Raw genomic sequence first — 13,402 nt, forward strand, 5'->3', positions numbered from 1 at the left:
TGCATTTCTGCAAGCACCAAACTTGTTTAATTTCCTATCATCTTAAGATTAACTACTCAATAGGAAGTTATGGAACAATAAGGACAGCACAGAATGCCAAAGCATGAACATCAGTGACTCTCAGACTTCCCCATGCTCATTCTGTGCAGTCCCTGTGGCTTATCTCTAAAATCCACTCGGTCACCCAGTCCCTGCAGGAGTTCGTGTGCTAACGGAAAATGCCAGGCAAAACTGTGATCCTGAGACCACTCTCTCGGCCACTCATTACATGCAAGGAAACACAACACAAGCTTCACATAATGTCACCACTAAAGCAAAAGATCCTGATCTACTTCACTTTCACTCAGAAAACAGCAAAGTGTGAAGATTATAAATACCCTGTGTTTGGGCAATTTCAGGGAAGGAAAGGGACACCTGATTGGTCACTATTCACTCGTGGGTAAGGCAACTATGTTGACACAGCAGCATTGCTGCTCCAAACCTGGTCTCCAACACAGAGTACGACAACCCAAGGAGCTGTGCAAAGGGTTCCGCCACTTTCCAAATCCCTGACCATACCCTGGGGCCCAGGATTTTCTACTACAGAGTCAAAGGTGAGGACAACATTTAAACACATTTGCTTGAACAGTTATAAGCGGTATCAATATCTTACATATATTTGCCTACATAAAGCTATGAAAAGGCTGCTAAAATGCAGCTAATCACAAATAATGCCAAAAGTGACAACCACTCTACGGATGGAAACTGTTATGCAGATATACTGAAGTATTTCACAGAAAGTTTAAAGTATTTAATGAATTAAAACTGAGCAAAAATAAGCTCTCATCACACTATGCCGGCAAGGAGCACCAGCAGGCCTGGCGGAAAGGCAGATGGGTCTGGGCCCCTCCTGCAGGATGTCCACTTACAACTGGGCCTGTAGTGTCCTGTGGTTGCACTCCTCTCCTGGGGAATGTTCTAATATTTCCGAGTGCTGTGTCAGACACCGATATCGGCATGTATCACTCCATTAAATCCTCACACAAGCCGCCACGGGGTGCACTCTGAATGTCCCCATTTGATAGAGGTCCAGGTAAGCGGTCGGGTCACCATCCAAACCTGCAGACAGTCTGTATCCTGGGCAACTACACTCTGGAGTTATCTTCCAAACTGTGCCTCTTTTAGGACAGTAGGAGAGACTGCCCTGGGTAGATTCCCAGGTAAAAAGGGTGCTAGGAAAATGAGGGGAAGACAGGACCACATTTACAAACTAAAGGCCAATAGGCGGAAGAGGTAGCCAAACAGAAGCAAAGGGGCCAATGGAATGAGATATGCAGAAGCTCTCCGAGTGCACTCAGTGCCAATAGCTCCAGAGCAGGCATCTTCAAACTACGGCCCGCGGGCCACATGCGGCCCGCAGAGGAGTCTGATCCGGCCCGCCAGGTTTTTTGGGCAGTGAGCGCAGCCGAGGTGTTACAGTAGGAATTAGTAGTTCATATAGTCCGGCCCTCCAGCTCTCTGAGGGACCGTGATCTGGCCCCCACTTTAAAAAGTTTGAGGACCCCTGCTCCAGAGTATCAGGATAGGACAGTCACAGCTGGAAAAACTGACATTATGAAGAGTACAAATAGGGCTGGGGGTGGAGGGAGGTGAGAGCTAAGGAAGGCTCACTATCTTAGGTGCAACTGATATTATTATTTTATTAATATTTTTTTTATTTTCAATATATATTTTTAAAATATATTTTTAATTGACTTCAGAGAGGAAGAGAAAGGGAGAGAGAGATAGAAACACCAATGATGAGAGAGAACCACTGATCGGCTGCCTCTTACACACCCTACAGTGGGATCCAGCCCACAACCCGGGCATGTGCCCTTGACCGGAATTGAACCTGGGACCCTTCAGTCTGCAGGTTGAGGCTCTATCCACTGGGCCAAACCAGTTAGTGCGAGACTGATGACTTTTAAGACAGACAATAAAGAGAATAAAAGGATTAACTGTTGCCACTGATAGCCTCCTTAAGACAGATAAATAAAGAGAATAAAAGGATTAACTGTTCACTGTAGCCTCCTTCAGTCACATTTTGTTATTTGATAGTTGGCTATTCAGCTGTTAATCAGTAAAAAAAGTTTTTTGATCTGTTTTGTAGTTTTCGTTTGGCGTTCATTGAAAAATGGAAAATCAAAAGGAACATTTTCGTCATATTTTGCTTTTTTATTTCTGCAAAGGGAAAAACGCATCGCAAGCTCATAAAAAGTTATGTGCTGTTTATGGTGACGAAGCCTTAAAAGAACGGCAGTGTCAAAATTGGTTTGCCAAATTTCGTTCTGGTGATTTTTCACTCAAAGATGAAAAACGCTCTGGTTGTCCAGTTGAAGTTGATGACGCCCTAATCAAAGCAATAATCAATTCGGACTGTCACAGTACAACACGTGAGATTGCAGAGAAGCTTCATGTATCACATACATGCATTGAAAATCACTTAAAACAACTTGGCTATGTTCAAAAACTCGATACATGGGTTCCTCATGAACTGAAAGAATCACAGTTAACGCAACGCATTAGCAGCTGCGATTTGAATAGTTTTGTAAATCAGTAAAATTGACCTTATATGCAAGAAAATAGATCAATTTTAGGCACACAATGCACATGAGTTCTGAAAAATGCATACATTAGTGGGACCACCACCACAATCATGAATATGAGGTTTCCATCATCCCAAATAGTTCACCTGTGCCCTTCCCATCCCAGCCCCAGGCAAACATGAATCTGCCTTTTCTATAGTTCTTACCTTTCCAGGGTTTTACATTAAGGTAATCCTAGATATTTCCTTTGTGTTTAACTTTTCATTTAAGACTAGAGGCCCAGTGCACAAAATTCGTGCATGGAGGGGGAGGGTGTCCAGCAGCCCAGCCTGTACCCTCTCCAAACTGGAACCCCCTCGAGGGATGTCCGAATGTTGGTGGGATCGGGTCTAAACGGGCAGTCAGACATCCCTATCACAACCCAAGACTGCTGGTTCCCAACTGCTCACCTGCCTGCCTTCCTGACTGCCCCTAACTGCTTCTGCCTGCCAGCCTAATCACCTGCTAATCACTCCCCTGCCAGCCTGAATGATGCCTAACTACTCCCATGCCAGCCTAATTGCCCTTAACTGCCCTCCCCTGCAGGCCTGGTCACCCCTAACTGCCCTTCCCTGCAGGCCTGGTCACCCCCAACTTCCTTCCTCTGCCAGCCTGGTCACCCCCAACTTCCTTCCTCTGCCAGCCTGGTCACCCCTAACTGCCCTCCCCTGCAGGCTTGATTGCCCACAACTGCCCTCCCTTGCAGGCCTGGTCCCTTCCAACTTCCCTTCCCTGCTGGCCATATTGTGGTGGCCATTTTGTGTTCACAAGGGGGCAGCATCTTTAACCACATGGGGGCAGCCATCTTGTATGTTGGAGTAATGGTCAATCTGCATATTACTCTTTTATTAGCTAGGACAGAGGTCTGGTGCATGGGTGGGGGCCAGCTAGTTTGCCCTGAAGGGTGTCCTGGATCAGGGTGGGGATTCCCTTGGGGTGTGGGGCAGCTGGGCAAGGGGCCTGTGGTGGTTTGCAGGCCAGCCATGCCCCTTCCCCTCCCCACAAGCTGAGGCCCTGGTATCTGGGATTTATTTATCTTCTACAATTGAAACTTTGTAGCCTGGAGCGGAGCCAAGCCTCCTGCTTGCTCCATGGCAGTAGTCATTTCTGTTGGGATTTGTGTATCTTCTATAATTGAAACTTTGTAGCCTGAAGCGAGGCCAAGGCAGGCCAGGGCTTCAGAAGGTTGGCTTCTTCCATCGCCAGGGGCAACCCCAGCCTCCTGCTATTTCCAGCTCCGGGACTGCCGCCATTTCTATTTGTACTTATTTATCTTCTATCACTGAAACTTTGTGGCCTTGAGTGGAGGCCTAGGCTGGCAAGGGCAAGCTGAAAGCTTGGCTTCCTCCATTGCTAGGGAAACCCAAGCCTCCCACCTGCTCTCTGTGGCAGTAACCATCTTGGTTGGGTTTATTTGCATATTCACTCCTGATTGGCTAGTGGGCATGGGTTGTGGGTGTAGCAGAGGTATGATCAATTTGCATATTACTCTTTTATTAGATAAAATAATGCTTTTGATAAATGTTTATTGCATGTAACATTATTATATTTAAAATCATTTTTCTTGGGGGTAAAAAAGATAATGCTCTTGAGACTCTACATACTGCAAGATGAGTAATTTGTTCCTTTTACTGCAATTAGCACTTCACTGTAAGCCTGTCCACACAAGCTTAGAGACTTATGACTCGGTTTTTTTGAGGCTACAAAGGATAAAGCTACTAGGACACTCAGGTTCAAGTCTTGTTTGAACATATGACTTCGTTTCTCATGAGTAAAATGCCCAGGAGTGGACCTGCTGGGTTATATGGTGGGTATATATTGAACTTTTAAGAACTGTCAGACTACTTTCAAAGGGATCATTCTACTTCCCACCAGCCATGTCTGAGAGCCGTGGGTACTGACAACTCCAGACACTGAGAAAACAGCCCTCACACAATTGCTGGAAGGAATGTAAACAGTGTAGCCGCTGTTTTCCTCAAATATTAAGCAGAGTTCCCATCTGACCAGCAATTCCAGGCCCAGGTACATACCTGAGAAATGAAAACACTTAGCTCCACATATGGATTTGTACATGAATATTCACAACAGCCAAAAGGTAGAAACAACCTGAATGTCCATCATCTGATCAATAAATAAACTGTAGTAGTTCTATCTTACAGTGGAATGTTATTTGGATATAAAAGGAATGAAGTGCTAACACATGCTACAACACTGATGAAACATTATACTTATTAAAAAGCTAGGCACAAGAAGTCACATAACTCCACTTGTACAATAAATGAGTGGCTGCTAGGAGGGAGGGAGAGAAGTGGGGAGTGACTGCCACTGGCAAAGAGTTACTTTCTGGGGTGAGAAAATATTCTAAAAGTATGTAGTAACGATGTAGCTCTGTGACCACCACTGGTTTTTAGTGTTAAAGGGGTAGATTTTTATGATTAGTGAACTATCTCAAGAAAGTCATCATAAAAACGAAAGCTTTCTAACTAAGAATGAGTTTTAGAGGCTTGAAAGTTCCAACTTTGTTACATGTCCTCTGGTCCTAGATTTGTCTCGTCTCCAACAAGGCAATTCCTCAGGGTGAGCCGCCTCAGTGTTCTGTGTGCAGGGTGAGGCACAGGGTGTGTGTGAGGACAGGAGAGCCTTATTCCAATACAAATGATCTCTTCCATTCATGATAGAGAAGGCCTGCTTATGGACAGAGCCGGGGTTCCAGATCCACGGGGGAGGAAATAAGCTAGAAACGTTCTGCACACTTAAAGACCAAAAACAGCTGTTAAATTTAAGATAAAACTAGAAGTTTCCAGGTCATGAGAAGATAAGACAGAGCAAAAGTGCCACCAGTTGAGCTTCCCTTTGTTCCCTTGACACCCACGGCCTCAGAAGCCGGGCACTGTAAACACTGTACTTTCCAGAGTCTCCCCTCTCGCGCCTCCTCTGCTCCTTCGGGGTGGAACATGCATTCCAGCTTGCTCGGGAAGAATCTGCTGGCAGGCCCAGTCCGTCACGGGACGAGCAAGCTGAAAGCAATCTGTAACAACTGGGGAGCACAAATCCTTCCCAAGATTCTGCCCCTTTCCCACATCTGTAAAACAGACAAAAAAGCTATACTTGAGTTCCACCCATTCTGGCAGATTCCTTTGGAACTTCGAACTTTCCACCTTCACTTGAAAACCGATAGGGAACAGGGAAGGAAGCTCTAGTGAAAAGGCATAAACAAGTAAAATACTTGAGTTTGGTTTTATATTTTCTTTTTAGGGATTCCATATATAAATTTAAAATAAAACTTCTTAACTAAAAACAGGTCTTCACAATCTATTCAATAAAAGCTGGGAGCCCCGCTCAGTGCACTGAAATCCCACTGGGATCGCTAGGAACGTGCAGCTCATGTGCATAACGATGGACACATTATAATGACAAGTTAATTTAAAAAATTCTGGAGGATCCAATATCAGTCTAGGAAAAGTGGTTGTCTTCCAGGAGTGGGATTCTAAGTAGCTGTCACCTCCACATTACATAATGGCTTATTTTGCTCAACCTTTCAGGCCCCTAACATTATTTCCCCCAGAGCCCAAAATGTCCTTGGACTTTACAAGTGCTGCTTGGCTCTTACAAGCTACAGGATGACTTCTTGGGTTAACTTCAACTAACACCAACATAGAAGCAGGACTTCCTTCTGTGAAATGTCTGCAGTGCCCAATCTGCTACCTCCTATATGCCTTGGAAGGTAGAAATCAGAATAAAGCCCATTTTTCTATTTATGTACAATTTATATCCAACTTATGTTTTTGTGTTTGTTTGAATATATGTGTTTTTTTTTTTATTATTATTTCAGAGAGGAAGAAGAGAGATAGAGATGGAAACATCAAAAATCATTGACTAGCTGCTTCCCGCACGCCTCCTGCTGGGGGGGATTGAGCCCGCAACCTGGGCATGCGCCCCCGGCCGGAATCAAACCTGGGACCCTCCAGTCTGCAGGCCAACACTCTATCCACTGAGCCAAACCGGCCAGGGCTACCCAACTTACTCTCAAATAGGATTCCAAAAAGGGTCTGATGTCCTACCTCACTCAGGTAAAGTTGCATAGTATGTGAGATAAACCATGGACCTTCAAGGTGCCTCAAATTATGCTGCTTTTCACTCTGGAAGCTGGCTCCATGTATGACATGAAACCCAAACACAGCCCAGGCACAGTGGGTGTGGACTGTGGGATGGCAGCCACTGCAACTGATGCCTACAGCACCTCATCAAGTAAGCTGGAGAGGGAAGATAACTTCTAACCAGCACTTTACCCCGAGATCTGCTGCGAGCCCTGCCATATGCCCCATCTCACACTTCTGTCCACTCCATGTTCCTGGGAACCAGCCTAAATTCCTCCCTCCTGAGGTTGAACACACACTGTTCCTAAAGACACTTGTAAAAAACATTGTTCAGTGACTTTTGATGGCAGACAGTAACATATAAAAAAATGTAAAGTTGAGGATAGCTTTGGAAAAAATCCAGGTGAATTAAAACAAATTGTTCCTGATGTGACCGGATAGGATGCCCTGGTTTCCAGCTGCCTAAGGAAAAGGTGGCGCTATTAAAGGAAGGTGGTGACAAAGATTAGTAAATTGGAAGGTAGGGTTGTAAACACTACAGAATATTCCATCAGAAAGGGAGATGTGCAAAGGCTGGGTTTTGGATGGAGCTTTGAGGCTTGGAAGAAGCATGTCCATTGGCTACACACAGCTACAGGCGAACACACTGATCTCAGGCAGAGGTGACCCTACCACCTATTGAAAAACTCACATTTGTAAGTAAGGAAATTAATATATAAAAGCTTTAGCTGAAAGAATTCCATCTTCTAGGTATAGGGCATAAAGAATTCTTCCAAGGAAATTTATAATTTTTCTAAAATATAGGTATTGGGAATAAGCCAAGGCGGATTGGTTTTTAAGGTAAGGCAGATCCTGAAGTTAGGGGAAGCATGCTAACTTTGTGGCATGGTTCCTTCTACAACAAAGGAACATTATTTATATTAAAATAATAAAAAAGTCAACAGTTGAATATTACAAATGTTGGAAATAAAATGAATTTGTACCTTAAGTGAGGCAAGTGGGTGCTCTGGACCAAGTAAACTCCAATGAAAGGAGGCCAGGTCTTCATCAGGTAGAATGTGATTTCCTGGAAGGCAAACATGGAACCTATAAAAGCCATCACCATAGGGACACAGGGAAATTATCTCTGCCGTTAGAATCCTAAGATTACCTGTGACTTTACAATATGACTTTCTAGGACCACCTCATTTGATAAACCACATAAAACTTCCACACAGAAATTGGGAATACTTCTTTATCTTTTAAAATAAGCAGCAGCCAAAACAGGTTTGGCTCAGTGGATAGAGCCTTGGCCTGCAGACTGAAGGGTTCCAGGTTCGATTCCGGACTGAAGGGCATGTACTACCTTGGTTGCAGGCACATCCCCAGTAGGGGGTGTGTAAGAGGCAGCTGATCGATGATTCTCTATCCCTCTCTCTTTCTCTCTGTAAAAAATCAATAAAATATATTTTAAAAATAATAATAATAAAGCAGCACATAGCAGGCCCACTTCTTGTAATTGCCTAAAGTACAACGTGAATTTGCAGTCACTTCCAGCAGTACTCACACTGAGTACACTGTGTTAACCTAAGCGCAGGCCTGTCAGCCTGGTAATGCCAACTTGATACAAGTTTCCAATGGTTCAAATGAAGATTGTATTCTGTAAACTAGTTCAACAGTGAAGGTAAAAATCTGCAGTTATAAATTTGGGTGATGCTGAAACCAGTTTGGCTCAGTGGATAGAGTGTCGGCCTGCAGACTGAAGGGTCCCAGGTTCAGTTCCGGTCAAGTGGCTGTGGGCACATCCCCATTGGAGGGTGTGCAGGAGGCAGCTCATCGATGATTTTCTCTCATCAATGTTTCTAACTCTCTATCCCTCTCTCTTCCTCTCTGTAAAAAATCAATAAAATATATTTTTTAAAATCTAAAAAAAAACTTAGGTGACAATGACTACTGCTCATGGCATGGATCAATACCCTCCTCCTATCATTTCTACCGCCACCCACAAATAGATGTTACAAAGAACTGATCTTAACACCACCAAGCAGTGTCATTCAGCCGTGCACCCAATCGCCAGGCTACGTCACAAATGAGAACTGTATTCACTTTAAGAAGCTACATTTTGGGGAAACATTCTCCCTTCACTATAGTGCTTACTGCCTAATATATGGATATCTTCAATACGTTAGTGATCTCGGTAAAATAAAAGCAGCGATTTCCTAAATAATTCTGTGATTTTTATATCATAATTTAGTCACCACCACGTGGACAGCAGACTCATTAATTGGCTAACAGAAAGCAAAACAGGGTGAGATCATTTGCAGCATTCCTGATCATAATATTCTAAACACACAAAACAAGATCCAGAGGTGCTGAACTGCCATGATGCCCAGGAGCTTAGCTCTGTGCTGTCTAGAAACTGCTCACACTGTGTTCCACTTCAGATTGCATAGAACATTACTGAGAAGTACGAAGTGTCTGAGATTTTTTTAAAGCTTTTATATAAGAAAATAGTTACCCAATTACAATATCAGTAATAGTCTGTTAAAACATGAGTCAAATACATGTTACTTGAATATTGCACCCAACTGTTCTAAAGCAAAACAACTTACTATATAGCTATACTTTCTACTATAAAAAGGAAAAAAATAGTAATCTTTCTCATTTGAGGACTTTGAAACTTTTACACAAAATCTAAAATAAAAATGCCTACCTAATAAGAGTTTGCCTATAACTTGCTTAAGTTTTTTCAAGAAATTCCAAGCCCTAAATTAATTCATTACTAAATTATTCAATATGTAACTACTGAATGTCTTTCATTTATTTTAAAATTTCACAAAATGACATAGAAGAGTATGAGATGGCATTATCGCCCATGAAATATAGTCAATGTTTCTTAAATAAACAAATATCCTTCTACATCTTAAACTAGCTAAGGCATTCATATTCTAAAAGCATACACTTCTCCAGTTTATTAAAAATCAATTAATATCCCCAAGTCATTTTGTATAACGTTTAAGTAAATATAAAACATTTTGTAATATGACCATCTACATAATCACTTTTAACATTAGAGGAATACACTTTTATATTTTAATATTTAAAAATATGAAAGCATATTTAGAAAATTAGTTTTAATCCTCCAATCTCAAGTCACATGATTTGCCTAAGAAGATGATCAGAAAACAGACATACAAACTTAAAGACACATATTTGAGATTAGATCCGAACAAACAACAATTTATGAAATCAGGAGTTTGTTGACTGATTGTGGTAGTTACACAATTTGCTAACACCAAATAAACTGAAAATGTGTGGCTTGTGAAATGTGAAAATTTGCTTACAATAATTTCTACTTGTGTATAACTTTTTTAGAATGTTCATAAAAACCTGGTAACTTGAAATTTCTAAAAATGCTCCACAATATAATTCCCATACAACCAGACTGGGCCACCAACCTCTACAGATACAAATTGAGAGTACAGTGTGGTCTCACTCTTGTGAGGCCATGTATCTTTCACAAAGGGTTGGTGTGCTACAACAGCCCTCAATCCCATCACTGCAGCTCATGGATCTGAATCACAGGAGGGCTGCGCTCAAAACATGCTTACTTATATTGCGGACACAATTCTTACACACTCACATAACCTCGAAATGGATATTCAAGTACTTACAGGCATACAGACAGAGAAACTGACAAAAGAGAAAAGAAAGAAAATAACTATAATATCCAGGCATAAAATGACAGACGAATATATTACCTACTGTAAAATTATTTTTAAGCAAAAAAAAAAATATATATATATATATAAATTCTTAAAGTAAGATTTCTTCCTTTCTATGTATTCAACATAAGGAATTTCTCCAAAGGAGTTTTTATAGACATGTATATATTTATTTAAAGTGTAGGCATTGTTTTTCATTTAAAAAAAAAATAAAGTGTAGGCATTGTAAACAAGGTAAGATAGTTTACTTTCGTTGCTTTCCTTTTAAAGTAGTGAGCGTCCCAATAATGGGGTGAGGGATGGGAGGGGGGTGAACAACAGCAGACGCAACTTATGCTAAAGGTTTAAATGTCTAATTTTCAGAGTCGGACTGTGATAACATTTGTGATTTTTTAAACTGTTATTTTGCCCAAACTTTAAGTGAATTTATTAACAAAATTAGGTTTTCGGCCTGGAACGAACACATTAGAACAAAAGAATCACATTATGAGCAATGCTTAAGAAATGCTTTTGAGGAGGAGCCCATTCCCTGGTTCTTTTGAATTTAAGATTGAATCCAAAACATTCCAGCTTTAAAAATTAAGATTTCAGTGTGTCCTTGGTACAGAACTCCTCTATGACTTGAGACAGCTTTCACACTGCCCACCTACCTAACAGAGCGGCAAAGATAGGGAAGCGGTTTGGGTTCAGGTCCAGCTGCTTGGCCACCTCGTGCATCAGGTATTGGCTGGTGGTGAGACTTTTCCCATTCCGGCTCAGCTTTAGGGCATGGGCACTGAAATAGTAGGGGATGTTGCACAGCGCGTAGTCAGAGTCGTACGCAACCAAACCATGAAAGCCGTTTTCTCTGCAGAAACCAATGACTTCTTGATGATGGTCCTCGATGCTCTGTGCGACCTGTGCAAGTGAGAAGGACACGATCAGAGGCCAGGCACCACGGCAGCACATGCTCAATGAGCAGACATGTCTCTTCAGAATCCAAAAATTTCAGATATGGGAAATATTCAAGAGAGCCAGAAGTTCCAAAGTGCCATAATAAAGTGTGCAGCACATTGCTCAAATGGGAAATCATCTTGTCAATAACATATGACCCCATCCATCCACACTGCAAATTAGTTTTTTATTTCTTGTCAAGGTCAAAGATCACCTTGCTTCCAAATATACAATGATAACCCTCCAACCCAGTATTTTGAAGTAAAAGAGAGTGATGAAAAAAAAAAAAAGAAGCAGAACAGGAAAATAAAGAAGTGGGAAAGAAGATGACAGAGAAGCCAGCTGCCCTCAGTGAAACCAAAATAACTTCTTCAAAGTAGATCAGATGAGTCAAATAGGAAAATAATCAGACAAGGTTTTAAAAAAAATAAAAGTCAAGCCCTGACCGGTTTGGCTCAGTGGATAGAGCATTGGCCTGCGGACTGAAGGGTCCCAGGTTCGACTCCGGTCAAGAGAATGTATTTTGGTTGCAGGCACATCCCCAGTGGGGGGTGGGTGTGCAGGAGGCAGCTGATCTATGTTTCTCTCTCATCGATGTTTCTAACTCTCTATCCCTCTCCCTTCCTCTCTGTAAAAATCAATAAAATATATTTTTTAAGAATAATAAAATAAAAAATAAAAGTCAAGTATTTCCATCTTCTATAGCTCTGTACTTTGAAGCATTCAGCATATGGGGATAATAACAAGAGTGAACACATTTACCCCCAAATAATTGTCACATGCTTATTCTGTGCAAAGACCAGTCCTAGTGGTGTGGCACCAGGTTCAGAACCACCATGGGGACTAAGTCTACGTAAATCTACTGCCTTTCAGTGATGAAAGCTACAGCACAGCCTCCTTACCTCTCCCGGCTCTCCCACTGCACAGTCCCCCCGCCTACTCTAGTGTCCGGGACATTCTAAGAGGGGCTGAGAAGCAACTCCCAGGGAGAAGTAAAAGGCCCTGAAACTTCTCTGTTCCTAAACACACAGCAAGAGGCACCGAAAAACATTTTCCTGAAATACATAAAGTTAAGAGCAGTCAATTCCTCTCTTGCTGTTGCCCAAACTCATTCACCCAACTAAAATCTGCAGCTTTATTCCTATAATAAAGTATTTTAGAAAACATAATTTTAAACTAAATCAGGTGATTCAGCTAAAAGTAAAAATCATGTGCCCTTTGATGTAAATTTCTGCAACCCCCCCTGTCCAATATGTGGCTACATAGAAATAAATTACATTAGAAATTAAGTCTGAGTGTTCATAACCTACTGGATATCAATGTGGAATTTACTCTCATTTCTCCTTGATTCTTGTAACAGAAGCAGTCACCAAATTTTATTGGAAAGTTAGTCATAATGAAATCTCATTTAGAAGCAAAGCAAACTTCTTAAAGATGAATATTTAAAGGAAAATAATATTCTGTATTCCTGAGATAAAGCTTTTGATAAAAATACTTTAGTTTGTAAAAAAAAAACACACACACACACACACACACACACACACACACAATTAGTTAACTAATGTTCTATTTCTTAGAAGAATCTTATTTTATTTTATCCCTTTATTTAAAAATATTATACATTCACTAAAATAGGAAAGTGTAGTTAAAAAAGAAAAACTACTAGTAAATTAGGCCAGCTTCATCTCCTCACATTCTAAAAAGGATAACCTTCAAGTCTAAGCTCTCTACCTCAACTCACTGATGAACTTTATATATGTACAGTGATATTTCAAAGCATTTTTAAATCACTAGGTCCTGGATGTTTTGCCAACATCTGAAGTCTTCACTTAAGAGGAGACTTCTGTTAAAGTCCTTACGAGGCCCTGAAATGAAAGGGTGCGAGTTATCACAGCCTTCCTTCCGCCCCTCCTCTGCAAGGAGTTCTAGAAAAGACAGTGTGGCTGCCTTCTCCACAGACATCCTGTAGAGCAGCGTTTTTCAACCGCTGTTCCGCGGCACACATGTTGCCTGGTGTGCCGTAGGTGCAGACAAGACAAGAATTTTATAATTTTTCACTATTTTG

General features: G+C 41.6%; 1 protein-coding gene across 7 annotated transcripts in view; it reads right to left on the reverse strand.

Annotated features, from left to right (window-relative positions):
• The window catches only part of FAM120A (family with sequence similarity 120A), a 104,790-nt gene that overhangs the window by 70,323 nt on the left and 21,065 nt on the right, over positions 1–13,402 (reverse strand). For 6 of the 7 annotated variants that reach the window (XR_004984701.2, XM_036420151.2, XM_036420150.2 and 3 more), the window contains exons 2-3: positions 11,055–11,301; positions 7,684–7,766 (exon numbers count right to left, since the gene is read on the reverse strand). The exons of the other annotated variant lie outside the window; for it this stretch is intronic. Coding sequence is in view for 5 of the 6 variants with exons in the window: in XM_036420151.2 (XP_036276044.1) it covers positions 7,684–7,766; positions 11,055–11,301 (330 nt within the window). In the remaining variant the exon portion in view is untranslated. The remainder of the gene's footprint in view (positions 1–7,683; positions 7,767–11,054; positions 11,302–13,402) is intronic. 7 annotated transcript variants of the gene reach the window in all.

The sequence above is a fragment of the Pipistrellus kuhlii genome, unplaced genomic scaffold (genome assembly GCF_014108245.1).
Source record: "Pipistrellus kuhlii isolate mPipKuh1 unplaced genomic scaffold, mPipKuh1.p scaffold_m20_p_62, whole genome shotgun sequence".
NCBI classification, from domain to species: Eukaryota; Metazoa; Chordata; class Mammalia; order Chiroptera; family Vespertilionidae; genus Pipistrellus; species Pipistrellus kuhlii.